Source organism: Phalacrocorax carbo, chromosome 1 (assembly GCF_963921805.1).
Source record: "Phalacrocorax carbo chromosome 1, bPhaCar2.1, whole genome shotgun sequence".
NCBI lineage: Eukaryota > Metazoa > Chordata > Aves > Suliformes > Phalacrocoracidae > Phalacrocorax > Phalacrocorax carbo.
Window position 1 is genome coordinate 53,563,012 of NC_087513.1, and position 13,263 is coordinate 53,576,274.

The 13,263-nt window shown below is 45.8% G+C and overlaps 1 protein-coding gene across 1 annotated transcript in view; it reads left to right on the forward strand.

Moving 5' to 3' along the window:
- Positions 1 to 13,263, forward strand: part of UTP20 (UTP20 small subunit processome component) — a 66,006-nt gene that overhangs the window by 52,136 nt on the left and 607 nt on the right. The window contains exons 49-61 of the mRNA XM_064451942.1: positions 182 to 352; positions 1,131 to 1,259; positions 1,764 to 1,874; positions 2,657 to 2,736; positions 3,415 to 3,484; positions 4,533 to 4,715; positions 5,657 to 5,788; positions 7,273 to 7,405; positions 8,577 to 8,776; positions 9,141 to 9,212; positions 9,942 to 10,214; positions 10,927 to 11,053; positions 13,025 to 13,170. Of these exons, the coding sequence (XP_064308012.1) occupies positions 182 to 352; positions 1,131 to 1,259; positions 1,764 to 1,874; positions 2,657 to 2,736; positions 3,415 to 3,484; positions 4,533 to 4,715; positions 5,657 to 5,788; positions 7,273 to 7,405; positions 8,577 to 8,776; positions 9,141 to 9,212; positions 9,942 to 10,214; positions 10,927 to 11,053; positions 13,025 to 13,170 (1,827 nt within the window). The remainder of the gene's footprint in view (positions 1 to 181; positions 353 to 1,130; positions 1,260 to 1,763; positions 1,875 to 2,656; positions 2,737 to 3,414; positions 3,485 to 4,532; positions 4,716 to 5,656; positions 5,789 to 7,272; positions 7,406 to 8,576; positions 8,777 to 9,140; positions 9,213 to 9,941; positions 10,215 to 10,926; positions 11,054 to 13,024; positions 13,171 to 13,263) is intronic.

Genomic DNA, 13,263 nt, shown 5'->3' on the forward strand with positions numbered 1-13,263 from the left:
GTGTTTTTAGAACTGAGAAACTCTTTGTGTTACATATGAATGGTTTGAAAGAGGTTGATTTTGTGAGCTAATTGACTTTTACCACAGTTACAGATAGCCTGACCATGTCTGTAATAGAGTAAGAAAATTGTCCTGTTGGTGTCATTGTACCCACATGCTGTCCTTTGGCTCTTTCTTACAGGTGATAACTGGTGCTCTGCAGTCCTTGGTATGGATTTTAAAGTTCCCTTTGCCTTCTGTCAGTACGAATCTGGAGCCACTGATAAAGCAGCTTTTCCTCTTGCTGAAAGAATTTGCCAAGACAGGAATAGCCAAAGGCCAGAATTTCCACCTGGTTGTGAGCTGTTTCAAAGTAAGTCAGACCCAGCTCTGCTCTTTTCTACTTTAGGATTAACTTTGTAGAGTGAGACTCTTCCAACTGCAGATCCCTCCTGCAGCTGTCCCTGGAGAGGTAGTCTGGAGATAGCAAGGGAAATGTGGCCTTGCTGATTCTTTTCCAAGCGCAAACTCAAAGGAAGTTACCCCCAAAAAATGCACAGCTTGGATCCGAAGAAGTGTTTTTATAGAAGCGTATTTGTCTTATTTCTTCCTTATAATGGTATCTTGTTACTACCCTGTCCTTTGAGAGGCATCATTTTTGTGCTTGAGTAGCTTGCTTTTAACAGGAATCATTGGAGTAAACCCTTGCAGCTGATGTGAGACAAGGGAAGAAGGCAATTAATAGTGGTAACAACTACTCTTCCAGTGTGCAGTGTTTTCCTGTAGATGTCTCCTAAATATGTTGCTGAATCAATTACAGCTTTATGATCACAAGGGAAAGTTAGAGTAATTCATGCTGAATGCCAGTGCCAGAAGAATTTTCCCCTTGTACTGGCTGTGTTCCTGCATCACGGTTCATGTCCATGAGCATCACCACTCATTTCAAGGACTAGTACTGCGTATTTGTGTTCGGTTTTTGTCTCAGAATTGCCAGCTGAAAGCAAAATGTGATGAGAACAGTGTTAGTCTCATGTTTCAGAGCAGCAGTTTGTCTTTGCAAACCTAAGTGGTGTAAACAGTCAGGCTTTGGTGTGGGCTTATGTTTTATGATACTGTGTGTGTACTGACAACGTGTAATTTGATTTTTGTAGTGTGTAACAATACTTGTGAAGAATGCAAAGAGTCAGATAACAAGCAAACAGCTCCAAGTGTTGCTTGGCTTTGCTGAAGAAGACATTTATGATTCATCACGCCAAGCTACTGCCTTTGGCCTTCTCAAGGTATTTCTGTGAAGTAGATGTATGGGTTCTGTGAGCCACTAGAACGGCAGTGATTCTGCTTCTTGGTGAAAGGCTGTACAGCCTCACATCAGGAACAGGCCACAGAATGCTGTTAAGGTTCTCTGTTATGGGGAGAGAGAGGGGAAAACAGCAAAGCTTTCCCGTTTGACTTTGTAGTTGCTGTTTAAAATTGTTTGGGAGGCTGTTTTATACACATGCAGATGAGGGTGTATTTGGGTCTGAGGATGTTTTTGCTAAAGAATCAACACCTCTAACCATTAGACCAGGTATTCTGTGCCCTGCAAAAGAAACAGATATAGATTTTTACGCCACTTTTTTCCACCTTTTTTTTTCCTTTTCAAAGTTGCTCTGGCTATGTTTGAAGATGTGAAAAAGTCAGTGTTAATGTATCACCTGAGACCAGCGTAGTCCCAGGTTATGGTACTGCACCTCAGAGTACGCAAGTGAAATGACATGACTCCAGCTGTGCTTTCACATTTTTAGGCTATTTTATCCAGGAAGCTGATTGTCCCTGAAATTGATGATGTGCTGCAGAAGGTTGCCCAGCTGGCCATCACAAGTCAGAGTGAGCCGGTGCGAGTCCAGTGCAGGCAGGTTGGTAGAACAGAGAAGTCTCTCATCTTTACTTTACTTACAGCAGTTTAACAGGCTGGAGGGCTTAGTGTGGCCATCCCAGCTCTCACAGACTTGTGCCTTGGCCCTGGTGAACCCCTAATCCCATTTCCCCTTCTCACTAATACTTGTCCTCTTGTTATCTGGCTGGTTTAGGTTCATGTGACTGATGCATAGCAGAATTGCAGACTGCTTGCATATAGTGAGACCGCTTGCCATGGCATACCTTCAGAGAGCTGCTCAGCAGCAGTGACTCGGTGCCTCCTTTGGAGGCTTTTAGGCCTATGTAGCTAAGAGATTTGCCCTTTTCTGAATCCCAGCAGAAGAGAATTTGCTACTAATCCATGATTCCTTCCTACTACTTCCTCTTTCTTTCCAAGCTAAAAGCAACCAAAAGGCAGAATTGGTTGCTTCTTTTCAAGTGTTGGGATACAGATGCAGCAGGAGCTGTGCATAACTAAATAGTGCATTTCTATAGTTACAGGATGAATTTTGAAGGATGCAGAATCTATCTTAACAAAAGCCCGCACAAATCACAGTAATACCCTAAAGACAGATCTGGCAGTTGTCAAACACCTGCAGTTCCTGTTCCAGGCACGAGAGCAGTTGTTGGCCCCTTGTGTAACAGGAACTTACATGTATAGGAGAAAGTGATGACTCTCATAAACTTGCTGCTCCCTCTCTGTGTTTTCTTCATTACCTTTTTACAAGTTTTCCTGAGTGTTTCTTCTAACTCCTCTCTGTGGTGTTGTTTTTCTTTCCAGATATACTTAAAATATATTCTGGACTACCCCCTTGGTGACAAGCTGAAACCCAATTTGGATTTCATGCTCGCACAACTGGAGTGAGTTTATATTCCCAGCATCTCTGTTGTTTGTGAGGGGGGGAGGGTGTGGCTGAAGTCTTGATTTTCTTACCGCTAAAGCACTTCCCTTTTACGGAGATGGTCTGTTTGGTAAAGCAAGCCCTTTTTCTCTTCCCCGTTTCACAGCTGGCTTTGTTGTTCTTTATCTCTTTGTAAGCAGAGGTTCTGTTGTTTGCTTAGTAGTTAACCAGCTCCACTGGTTGTGAACCAGGTGAACTGGAAAATCTAGAAAGGGTAAGGGAAGGTACATTTATATGACTGCTGTCCCATGGCAGTGGTCTCAACTGCAGTTGCAGGCACAGTTGATCTCAACTGCACCAATTCAGCAGGAGCAGTGTGCCTGAAACCTTCTGAGCATGACCCCTCCCTTGCTCAAGGTGACAGTGGTTTGCCATGTTCCCCAGCACCATAGCACAGTGCGGTTGTGCTGACTGAAGTTGGCTGGAGCCCTCTTTCACCTGTTTGTCTCTGTGCCTGTTCTCTGGGATTTGGAGCTGATGGGCCTGTTGCTTCTCTTCTCCCAAGTACCAGACCAGGTCTGGTAGCTGTTGTAGAAAGATCCCTGTCAGTGTGTTTCTGGCATTGGCCAGTCTTGTAAATTGTTGGTGACTTTCTAGAGTATTAACCCAGCTCTAACCATTAATCATTTCCTCCCAGGTATGAGTATGAAACTGGAAGGGAATCTGCACTGGAGATGATTGCCTACCTCCTCGATACGTTCCCACAGGTAACAAGCACCCCTTGGTGTTCCAAGCATCAAGCAGTTACTGTGGCTTGCAGTAACGGCGTTTTCAGAGCAGTTTACTTTGGGAGCGCTTGGTAGTTCCTATTATCTCTCATCATGAGCAGAACATTCACTTATCGCCAAAGAACCTGGCTTTGCTCCAAAAGAGAAATGAAGTGCTGGAAAGTCTGCTATATTTCTTTACCTAATGTCCTCAGTCTGCAAGTAAAAGAAAGCTCTTGTCAGCTGGAGTTTGGATAAACGTGATGGTGATTTATGCCAGGAAGAAACACAACCAGTTTAGGAAATGGGGTATGAATAGAAAGTCTGGAGTTTTCTTGTTGTGGTTTTTTTTCAACATTCGTGAGGGATGTTGTTGACTGGACTGGTATGTGATGTACCAGATTTGTTTTGTTGGCCTGACTGGAGAGGGAGGGCTTCTCAGTGGGGTAGGTCAAAATGAAAGCTGAAAAATAGCTATGCATCTGTGCAGGATAGAATGCGCAAAATGCTAAGCTGCCTTAATGCTCTGCAGCTGAAGCTTGACCAAGCATTCAGGAGACTGAGAGAAGTGCAATCAAGCAAGAATTTGGGAGGGAGGAAGAGAAGTTCTGCACAGTAAGCTGTGCTTCACCACCACCTGATAAGATTTACTATCTCAACTTGGTTCCCGGCAACTCTGTAAAGTAGCAAAGAGCTGCTGTGTCTGAGAGAAGGCGCTTTGGGCTGATTGCTGCAGTGCTGAGGAACTTCAGTATTTTTCAGTGAGAGCTGGGGATGAAAATGCCCTTTAAGGTTTGACACTCGCTTTGCTGTCCTAAGGACTTGTTAGCAAATCAGAGTCAGAGCAGGGCTGGGGCTGCTATACACTCCATGTGCTCCAAAAACTGGATGGATCATCCCGTCCTTTCAGTTCACCTGCCTTGACATGGACCCCACTCAGGGCTGACATTGTTCCTATATGCTGCGCAAGAAATACCTCGCTTTTTCCCTTTTAAATGCCAGAAGCTCCTTGGGGATGTGTGGTTGACTAATGGTTGTTTCTTTCTAGGATCTCCTCCACAAATACTGTGGGCTGTTTTTTCTCTCTCTTTGTATGATGATGATAAATGATGACTCTGCCAAATGCAAAAAGATGGCGGCTTTGACATGTAAATCTCTCCTCAGTAAGATAAACAATGAAAAACAAGATCTGATGTTTTCGCTGGTCACAGAGTGGTTTCACAGTAAAAAGGTACTCTTTGGTCTTTCATCTGACCAAGTCTGGACTCTGTTTGGGGGCTGAGTAAGATTAAGGCGAGTAAGAGATGGCTAATACCAGGTCTGGTGGATTGGTGGGTTCAGTTATGCTTGACTTAGTAGTTTTAGGAAAGCAGTATGGGCAAGACTCAACTTAGAATAAAAGCTCTTTAAAGCTGTGCTCAGCACCATAACTGTTGCTAGTAAGAAGAGGAAGAAATGATACAGCTTCATATAGCTGCACAAATGTAAGGAAGTGCTGTAGGTCAGCCTACAGACTTCCCAGCTGCATTGTGCTGCTTTCTGACAGTTCCTCTTTTGGGTCAGGTATTTCACCAAGTGTAGTCTTTGCTCAGGTTAAAGTCTGAGCAAATTCCTTAAAACTTCTGATGCCAGTAATTGGATTTTCTTGTTGTCTTTTAGCTTAGACTTGTTTCAGTCTGTTGCCGGCAGCTGGGGGGTGGCAAACCTAGTCTTGCAGGCCTCCCATTTTGACCTGGGTGCCTGGGTGTTTAGTTATTCTCAAACAGGATTCATGCTCTGTCCCTCTGCACTAGTAGAGTAAGTGTTCTTCACCACTTCATCCTTTTCATCTCTAATATGTTCAGTTCTGGTTTATAGCTGTGAGCCGTCTGTTACGTTGTGAAGAACCAAAGAGTGCAAAATAGGCCCTAGAGCTTTGCAGCTGGGAATGGGGCTGGGAAAGACCTTTTGGCCTTCAGTTTTAAGGTGTATTTCCAGGGATAACTTGTGCTGCCAGGCGCTTTTGTCCCTAGTTGGCAGCATCTCCTTTTTCAGTAGTACTTTGAAAAACAGCCTCTTGTAAGATGCTGTTGCTACAGGCAAGAGCAGGGGTTGCTACAAGCTCCTGCACATGGGAGCTGCAGGATTTGATTATCAAGAAGTAACGAGGGGTGTTATTCTTTCTGTTGGCAGAGCTCTCACAGGAGGTTGGCTGCCCAGGCATGCGGTTTATTTGTTGAAGTGGAGGGAGTAATGTTTGAGCGGCGGCTTGAAGCTGTCCTCACCTTGATTGAAAAAGAAATCAACCCAATTAACTTTGAAGACGTAAGTAATTTTTCCCATGCGTGAGGTGTGGGGAAGGAGAATTAAGAAAATGGAAAATGAGAAGTGTAGGAGAGATTTTAACTGTCGGACCTAATCTTTGGGACTGAGGAAAGACACGAAACACGCATTTCTTCTGAAGGGAACCTCACTGACCTAGAACCATATTTTTTTGTCGGTAAGCCCAAATTTGATGTCATGTGTCACAGCACAAGTGGCAAAGGAACTTTGCAAAGCCTCCTGGCCTGAGCCTCCATCCATATTGTGTAACCAGCAGGCATATTGCTCCTTACCCTGGCCTCTGTCAAGATCTCTGTGGGCTGAAGGATTTCTTGAGGCAGCCCTTGAGTCTCAGGCTTTTGGTTTTCACCTGTATGACTTGGTGGGTTGACTGCATATAGCAGTATGTATGTCGAGGTAGCTTTTCCTGCTTCTGGTCTTTTCCTCTGGTGGCAGGAGAGAAGGGACTTCTGTTTTTTGTTTAAAGTGGAGTTATAAAACCACCAACAGAAAGAATGGCAGGGTGCGCAGGTAGCACTGGGATGGGTTAGAATTGGTTTGGTTGGAAAACAGCCTGATGATCACACAGACAACATACATTTAACTGGGAAATGTGTCTGCTAGCCGCAGGGATTTGTCTTAAGTGTGGAAGATCAGGAGTACATTGCTTGTGACTGTCTGCTTTGTTCAGAGTTATCTACAGCTTTAGCTTTCAAAGGAGTTCCCCTCCTGTACTTCAGACCATGGTTTTGTTTTACGGAAAACCCTTTTAGTGCACATGGTTAGCTCAGACTAACAAGGCTGCCTCAGGTTCTGCTTGGCATGTGATAATCCCAAAGGGATCCCAGTCACTGCGCCTGGGGAGTGGCCACATATGTTACTAATGTGCGAGGGCAACAGGCTGAACAAGAAAGAAGAGCCTCAGGGTACGTAAATTGGCAAGAGATGAAAATAAAATACCTGCAGTGAAGAGAAATTCAGTGTAATCACCCCCTGTGCTGTGACATGCAGGTGAAGCACTGACTAGTTATATCAAGCCAGCTGGTGACTGCAGGCAGGGTGAGCACCTGAAGGTGATTTAGTAAAACAGAGCGCACAGTGTTGTCATAACAACGTGGGGCTTCCCAGGTGACACAGGTAAATCTGAGCTCAGCTTGGCTGGAATAATGAGAATCAAATGTGCACGAATACATATATAGTCATGAATGATATACATTGTGTGCATAGTTGCTTGCATTTAGAAGCCTAAGAGTTGCTACAGTAATGTCTGTATAAAAACCAAGAATGACTGTAGTAATAATCTCCCCTGCAGAGGACCGGTCTCCAGAGGAAATGCTTTAGTGGAGCTGCTTCTCATCTGTTTATTTTGGAAATTGGGGACAAGTCAGTCTTCTGTCTCTTTGCAGGGTTGATCTGAAATTTATAAAATAAGCAAGCACTGTCTTCAGGTTCTCATAAGCATCTTTCTTGACTTGCTGATTTTATAGATAACTGAAGAGGAGGAGGAGAAGGCTGCAGATAGGCTGCTATTCAGCTTTCTTGTGCTGGTAACAAAGCTAATCACAGAGTGCAACTTGATTCAGTTAACCAAGAAGAGTGAAGTTGTGAGCAATATCTGGGGTAAGTATCAAGAATTGTTACGGCTGTGTTACATGGCAGATTCTTTATGTGCCACCTTGCTTTTCATGCCCTAATATAAACAACTGAACTTTGTCATGCAAGGTTTGCCTGCTGCAGAATGCTAATACGTGGCAGTTACTGGGCAGTGGAAGAGAAGTTAGACGGAAAAGGGTACATGGTTGATGAAAACAACACGCCCTCTGAGTTGCTGGGAAGTATTTTCTATTATCCCAAGAGCAAATAGTTGCAGACTATTGCATGTTTGCCCACAATTACATACTCTTGGATTAAAACATTCAGTTCTCCTGGGTAAATGAGATTTTTCTTGATGAGATCATACATATCAGCCAGCAAGTGATGACACATGGTATTGGTGCTTAAATACTGTGTGTCTGCTGGGATGTTAAGGCCTGGAGGTTATTTGATCCAAGCGATTTCCCTATGAGTGAGATTGTACAATGTCAGGCTGGCTTATTGGCATTTTGTTGCCTTATTATTTTTAATTGCTTTATTTGCTGCTATCAGAAGGCCTGGGTCTGGATGGTTGATGTCTTTGAAGAGTTCAGGCTCCAGGTGCCTTTAGTGAGATATGAGATAACCTTTATAAATCCTGGACTGCTTGGTGATGTGCACCTTGGACAGAGGCGAGATAAGAGAGTGACTCCATCTCTTCTCTGAAGCATCCCCAGCCTCCATCGAGGGGTTCAATCTGCCTTCTGCAGCAGGGCCAGCTCACCTGAGTCACACAGCAGACAGTCCCCAGACATCATGGACAGATGAGCTGCGGCACTGAGCCCCTGAGGGGACCTTAGTTGCTGCAGAAACATGACTTGTCAGCCAGGATCAGAGCAAGTGTCGTCTTGTGCCATGCCCACTTTTCCTGCCCAGTTGCCATCGCTTTCCAGCAACTGCCCAGTCTTTGGGTGTTGGGAACATTCAAGAACACCTGCTCACCATGGGGATGTTTGGCTACCTGTAGCTTTTTGCTGCTCTCTGCTTTGGCTGGATGGGGTTGTTAGGAAGTCTTTTATATTCTGCGCAGATGAGCACAGTTCATTTCCTTCACTTTTTTTATTGTAGCATGTGCGGTGGTGATTCTTGGGGGGACCTGGTTCTTTTCCTGCTCTCACAGGACTAGCTCCTGTGCTGAAAGAGGTTTTCTTTCCTCCAGGTCACGTGCAGTCTCACCTGTGGTATCCTCACAGCTGGGTCTGGCTGACAGCTACCGAGATCTTTGGCCTTTTGTTTGCATCTTACAAGCCAGAAGATCTTGTTGACAAGTGGAGGGAAAGAAAGGCAGGGAAGAGGAAAAAGACATCAGCAGAGCTGTCTGCATCCAGAGTCTTCTTGACTGCTGAACTGGACAAAAAGGTAATGATGTCTGTACTACTTCTTGCCCCCCAGCCCATGTCCATTCTCCGGCTGGGACATAAAAATAGTGTTACAGCTTGGCATGCACATTTCTCTTTTAGTTGTTTCTCTGCTGCCTAATCCCGATTGCTTAAAGGATTTGAAGAGGTGTGTCTGCTGCTGGGAGAGGGGGCTTCTTTCGGGTCTTATTCTCAGCAGCCCAAAGATTCCCCTCTAAGCTGCAAGATGCAGGCAGAAGTTGTGCTGAGCCAATCCCTTGGCCTTCCCTGGGAACCGGCTTTGGTGACTGCAGAACACTGCTTTGAGTCTCTGCTACTGGCTCCCTTTCATGGAATAATTCCCTTCTCCTTTGTCCTCTCCCCAGATGAAGGAACTTGCGTTTGCATTCTGCCATCAGCTGCAGTCCAAGTTCCTGGACCTGTCTCTAGGAGAGCAGGTAAGAGCAGGTCTGGGGCTGCAGGAAGGCACAGAGCAGGCCCTGGCCCGTGAGATTGTGTTACATCCCAGTCAGGACAGCAGTGCTGCTGGTGGCTCAGGGCAAACACACAATGCAGGGCCAGCTGCTCTATGCTGAGGGCATCTGAGGGGCCCAGGAAAGTCCCCCTTGTGGTGTCAGCCCGCTGGAAGGGCTGCAGGGTGGCAGGGACAGAAAGGGGAGGCACCGTGGCAGGACTGGGGTCCCTCCTGTCCAGGCCTCCAGCAGGGAGGGTCTGGCTCTGCGGCCCAGACTGGAGCAGGTATCTAGATCTCTAGTGCTGGTTCCCTGCAGTTGCACTGGAGCCTTGGCTGATCGCTGGGAGCGTTTAGTCCAGCTTTATGCTGCTGCTTGAAGGTCTGGCTCCACTGTGAACCTGGTCAGAGATTTTCTTGTGGAGAACCAGGGGCTGCTAGAGATGCGAAGGACAAAAGGAGCAGCCCTGCCTCAGGGGGTGCTGGAGCCCAGAAGGCATGGTAGTTCATGGGGAGAAACTCTCCCAGACTGTAGGAGGATATTGAGGTGGGCCTTCCTGTTAGGAGAAACATGCAAGGGGTGAACCCGTTAGAGCCTCCTTGGTTGACCAGTTCCTCTTTTGGATCTAGCCTTGACTCTTACATACCCTGGGCACTGCTCATGCTGGCACTGCGGGAACCCACAGTGACTGACTACTCTATTTATACACTTCAGGTTATAAAGAACTTGCTTTTTGTGGCAAAAGTGGTTTACTTGCTAGCCCCTGCCTCCGAAGAAGGCAAAGAGGCTGAAGGAGAACTGGGCTGTGAAGTGGAAGAGCAGGAGGCCTCAGAAGATGAAGAAGAAAAAGATGTTTCTGTTCAAGTAGAGGGAGAAAGAGAAGATACAGAAGAAAAAGGCCAGACACCCACATTGCTATGGTTAATGAAGAAGCTCTCTCTCATGGCAAAGCGAGAAGCAGCATATTCTCCTAAGGTCCCTGTAAAGGTAAGAACAGGGTTAGACCAACTGGTTTTGATGTGGTAGACACTTGCATAGGAGGGTGTTGCTCTGGTTCTTTGCTTCCAGGGGACCAGCTGTAGAGAGTGCTGGGAGCTGATGCTGAAGTGAGGGTTAGTAGGTGCCAAAAAAAACACCAAGTATTTCAGTCTGGGATTCTCAGGAAAGGCTTGTGCCAGTCTACTGCTGCTTGCCGTTGCTTCCAGCCCTTGTGTGGGGTGGTGGTAAGGCCAAAGGCACCAAGCTGAAGGGGACAGAACACTGCCTTTGAAGGCCTGAGTGCAAGGTTTATGCAGGCAGGCGAATGGCAGTGTGAAGTTACTTGCTAGGAGAAGGGGAGGCTGCAGGATAGCGTCAGGAAAAGCACTGTGGTTCCCTGTGGTGCAGCGTGAGAGAGGTTGAGCTTTCATGTCTTCAGCTGCCTCAGTACAGGACAGTGAGAACAAGCCTGTTCAGAGCATTAACAGCTGCCAACCCAGTGAAGTCATAGCTTACATGTTTACAGATCCCATGGGGTTGTGTCTCATCTAAAGGCTGTGCTTGGCTGCAGTAAGACCTTGTAACAGCAGTGAGTTTCTGACTAGGGGGTCTGAAACAGCGTCGTGCACGTTGAACAGTGATGCAGAGGACTCTTGCAGCAGATCAGTAAGGCAGTTCCCTTCCAATCTTCCTCACTTCATGTCCACACACTCATTTTCAGAGAAGCTGCATCTTTAAGTTCCTGGGAGCAATCTCGGTGGATCTGGGGAAAGACAGGATCAAACCCTACCTTCCAACAATTCTGACACCTCTGTTCAGGGAGCTGAACAGCACCTATGCAGAGCAAGGTAAGTGATTTCCCTCACAAACATTATCAAAGAGGGAAGTGTGTCAGCTGTGCTGCAGCACAAACACCTCCTGTCATTCCTTTCCTCTGTTGAGGCACAGATGCCATAATTGGTGAATTTCACCTACCTGCAGTCTAACCAAAATACCAGGAAAGGAGGTGTTTGACAGCTGGAACAAAAATCTACATGTTGACAAAGAAAAAAGACTGAAGTTAAGCAGGCTCCTACATGCAAGTGGGTAAAGCTTGAATATGTGATGTAGTGGGAAAAGTGTAGTAATCAAGGGTGGACTTATGGTGGCAGGAGCCATGGAGTCCTTGCTGAGGAGAGGAGCAGAGCGCGGCTGTTAAGGGAGCCAGAACAAGGCTGTTGCCAAGTGCCATTCTTTTTGAATTGCCATGTTAGATCTGCTGTGAGGCTTTGGGGCGTGAAGATCCATGTCCTGAAAGTGTGTTTCAGTTTTAATGTAAAACAGGGTGTGTTTTATGGCAGCTTGTGTTACTGTAGAGCAAGGGACTGCACAAGTTGGAATCGCCAGTTTGGTGGCTGATCAATGCTTTCCCCAAGCTCCCCCTTCTGAAATAGAGAAAATGACCTTCAATGTGTGCATGTGTGCACAGTGATGGAAAGAAAGTAAACTTTGCAGGCAGGGGAAGAGAGCTGCCTGCCACAGGAATGCAGCACGCAGTGTGTGCAGGCAGGCGTGCACCTGTTAAACTGTGCACAGAACCCCCTTCCTCCTGGATGTGTCCAGGTCACTGTGTCCTACTTGATACTAACCAAGCAACAACACCTGTTTCTCCCTGGAGATCCATGTTTGTTTAAAAGATCTTAAGGAGTCATGGCTGGTGGGGGAAAGACAAATCAACTTTCCATTTAACACAAGAGACTCCTGGCTTAAGAACAAGACACTGGTGTTTAGATAGTTCTTGAAAATGTGTTAAGTCAAGCAAAATCCGATGTCAGGAAAAGGACAACAAACCAAAAAAGTTATATTACTCTAAATCTGTGGTTGTATATGCGCCATGAAAATTCAATGCACAGCACTGGGTCCCCATGTCTTAGGATACAAAAGAACTGGAAAAACTTGGAGAAGGGCAGTAACAGTGTTCTAGGTAAGGAACAGCCGCCGTAGCTACCTTTTCATTTGTGGTTTTGGTTTTTTTTTTTTTTAAGGTAAGCAAGAAACTTGGCAAAGGTGTGGTAGAGACTGACAGTATTGTGCGTGGATCAACTGTTTGCTTTCTCTGCCAGCACAAGAACCAGGGGCCGTTGCATGACTTTTTAGAATAACTGCAGAGGTGGTTTTTCATATGGCAGGAGGTGTAGACCCCAGGAACTTTTCACTGAGGGATACTGTGGAGGCAAGCAGCTTACAGAAGCTTCCCTGGAGGTTGTACAAGCACTTGAAAGAGAGATCCTGTTGGAAGACTGAGGGAAACATTTGCCCTGCTCTCAGTTTTCTCTTAGCATTTCTTTGTAGCCTTCTTTCCCCCCCAGTACCTTTTTTTTCCCGCAGTGATTGTAGTTAATTACAACATATTAACTAGTGATCCTAACCATTAAGCCAGCCTTTATTGTACACACTGGACAGAGATGCTGACTGACAAGGCTGGAATCCTCTATTTCCAGCAAACCCATTTCGAAAAGAGCCCTGGTGGCTGTTTACAGCAAGCCACTTTTAACAACCTCTGTGATGCCATTATTCCTCTGAAAAAAAAGTTTTACTTCTCAGAAGCATTATTGTTTGCCAGTGTGAAGTGCCACGTGCGGCCCGCTGGGAAAGCTGGTGAAGAGCCAGATTTCACAAGCACCTTTGCTCTTGTCTCTACAGTCTATTGGATAAGATGATGAATCCTTAAGATAAGATGAAAGCAGTCATCCTTTAGTAAAGAAAGATTAATCCTTACTGGGCTCTTGGCTTTCATTCTATATGCTGAAAAGATTACACAAGTTAATTTGTTTTGTTAGATCCAACACTGAAGAACCTTTCCCAAGAAATCATTGAACTGCTCAAGAAGTTAGTTGGACTGGAGGCTTTTTCGCTTGCCTTTTCTTCTGTGCAGAAACAGGCCAACCAGAAGAGAGCAATGAGGAAAAAGCAGAGGGCTTTGCAGGTAAGAACTGAGTGGGAATGTGAGTTAGAGGCAAGAACTTCATCCCAAATTGGGACAGCTTCATTGTTTCATTTCTGAAACTTCAGAAGAAAC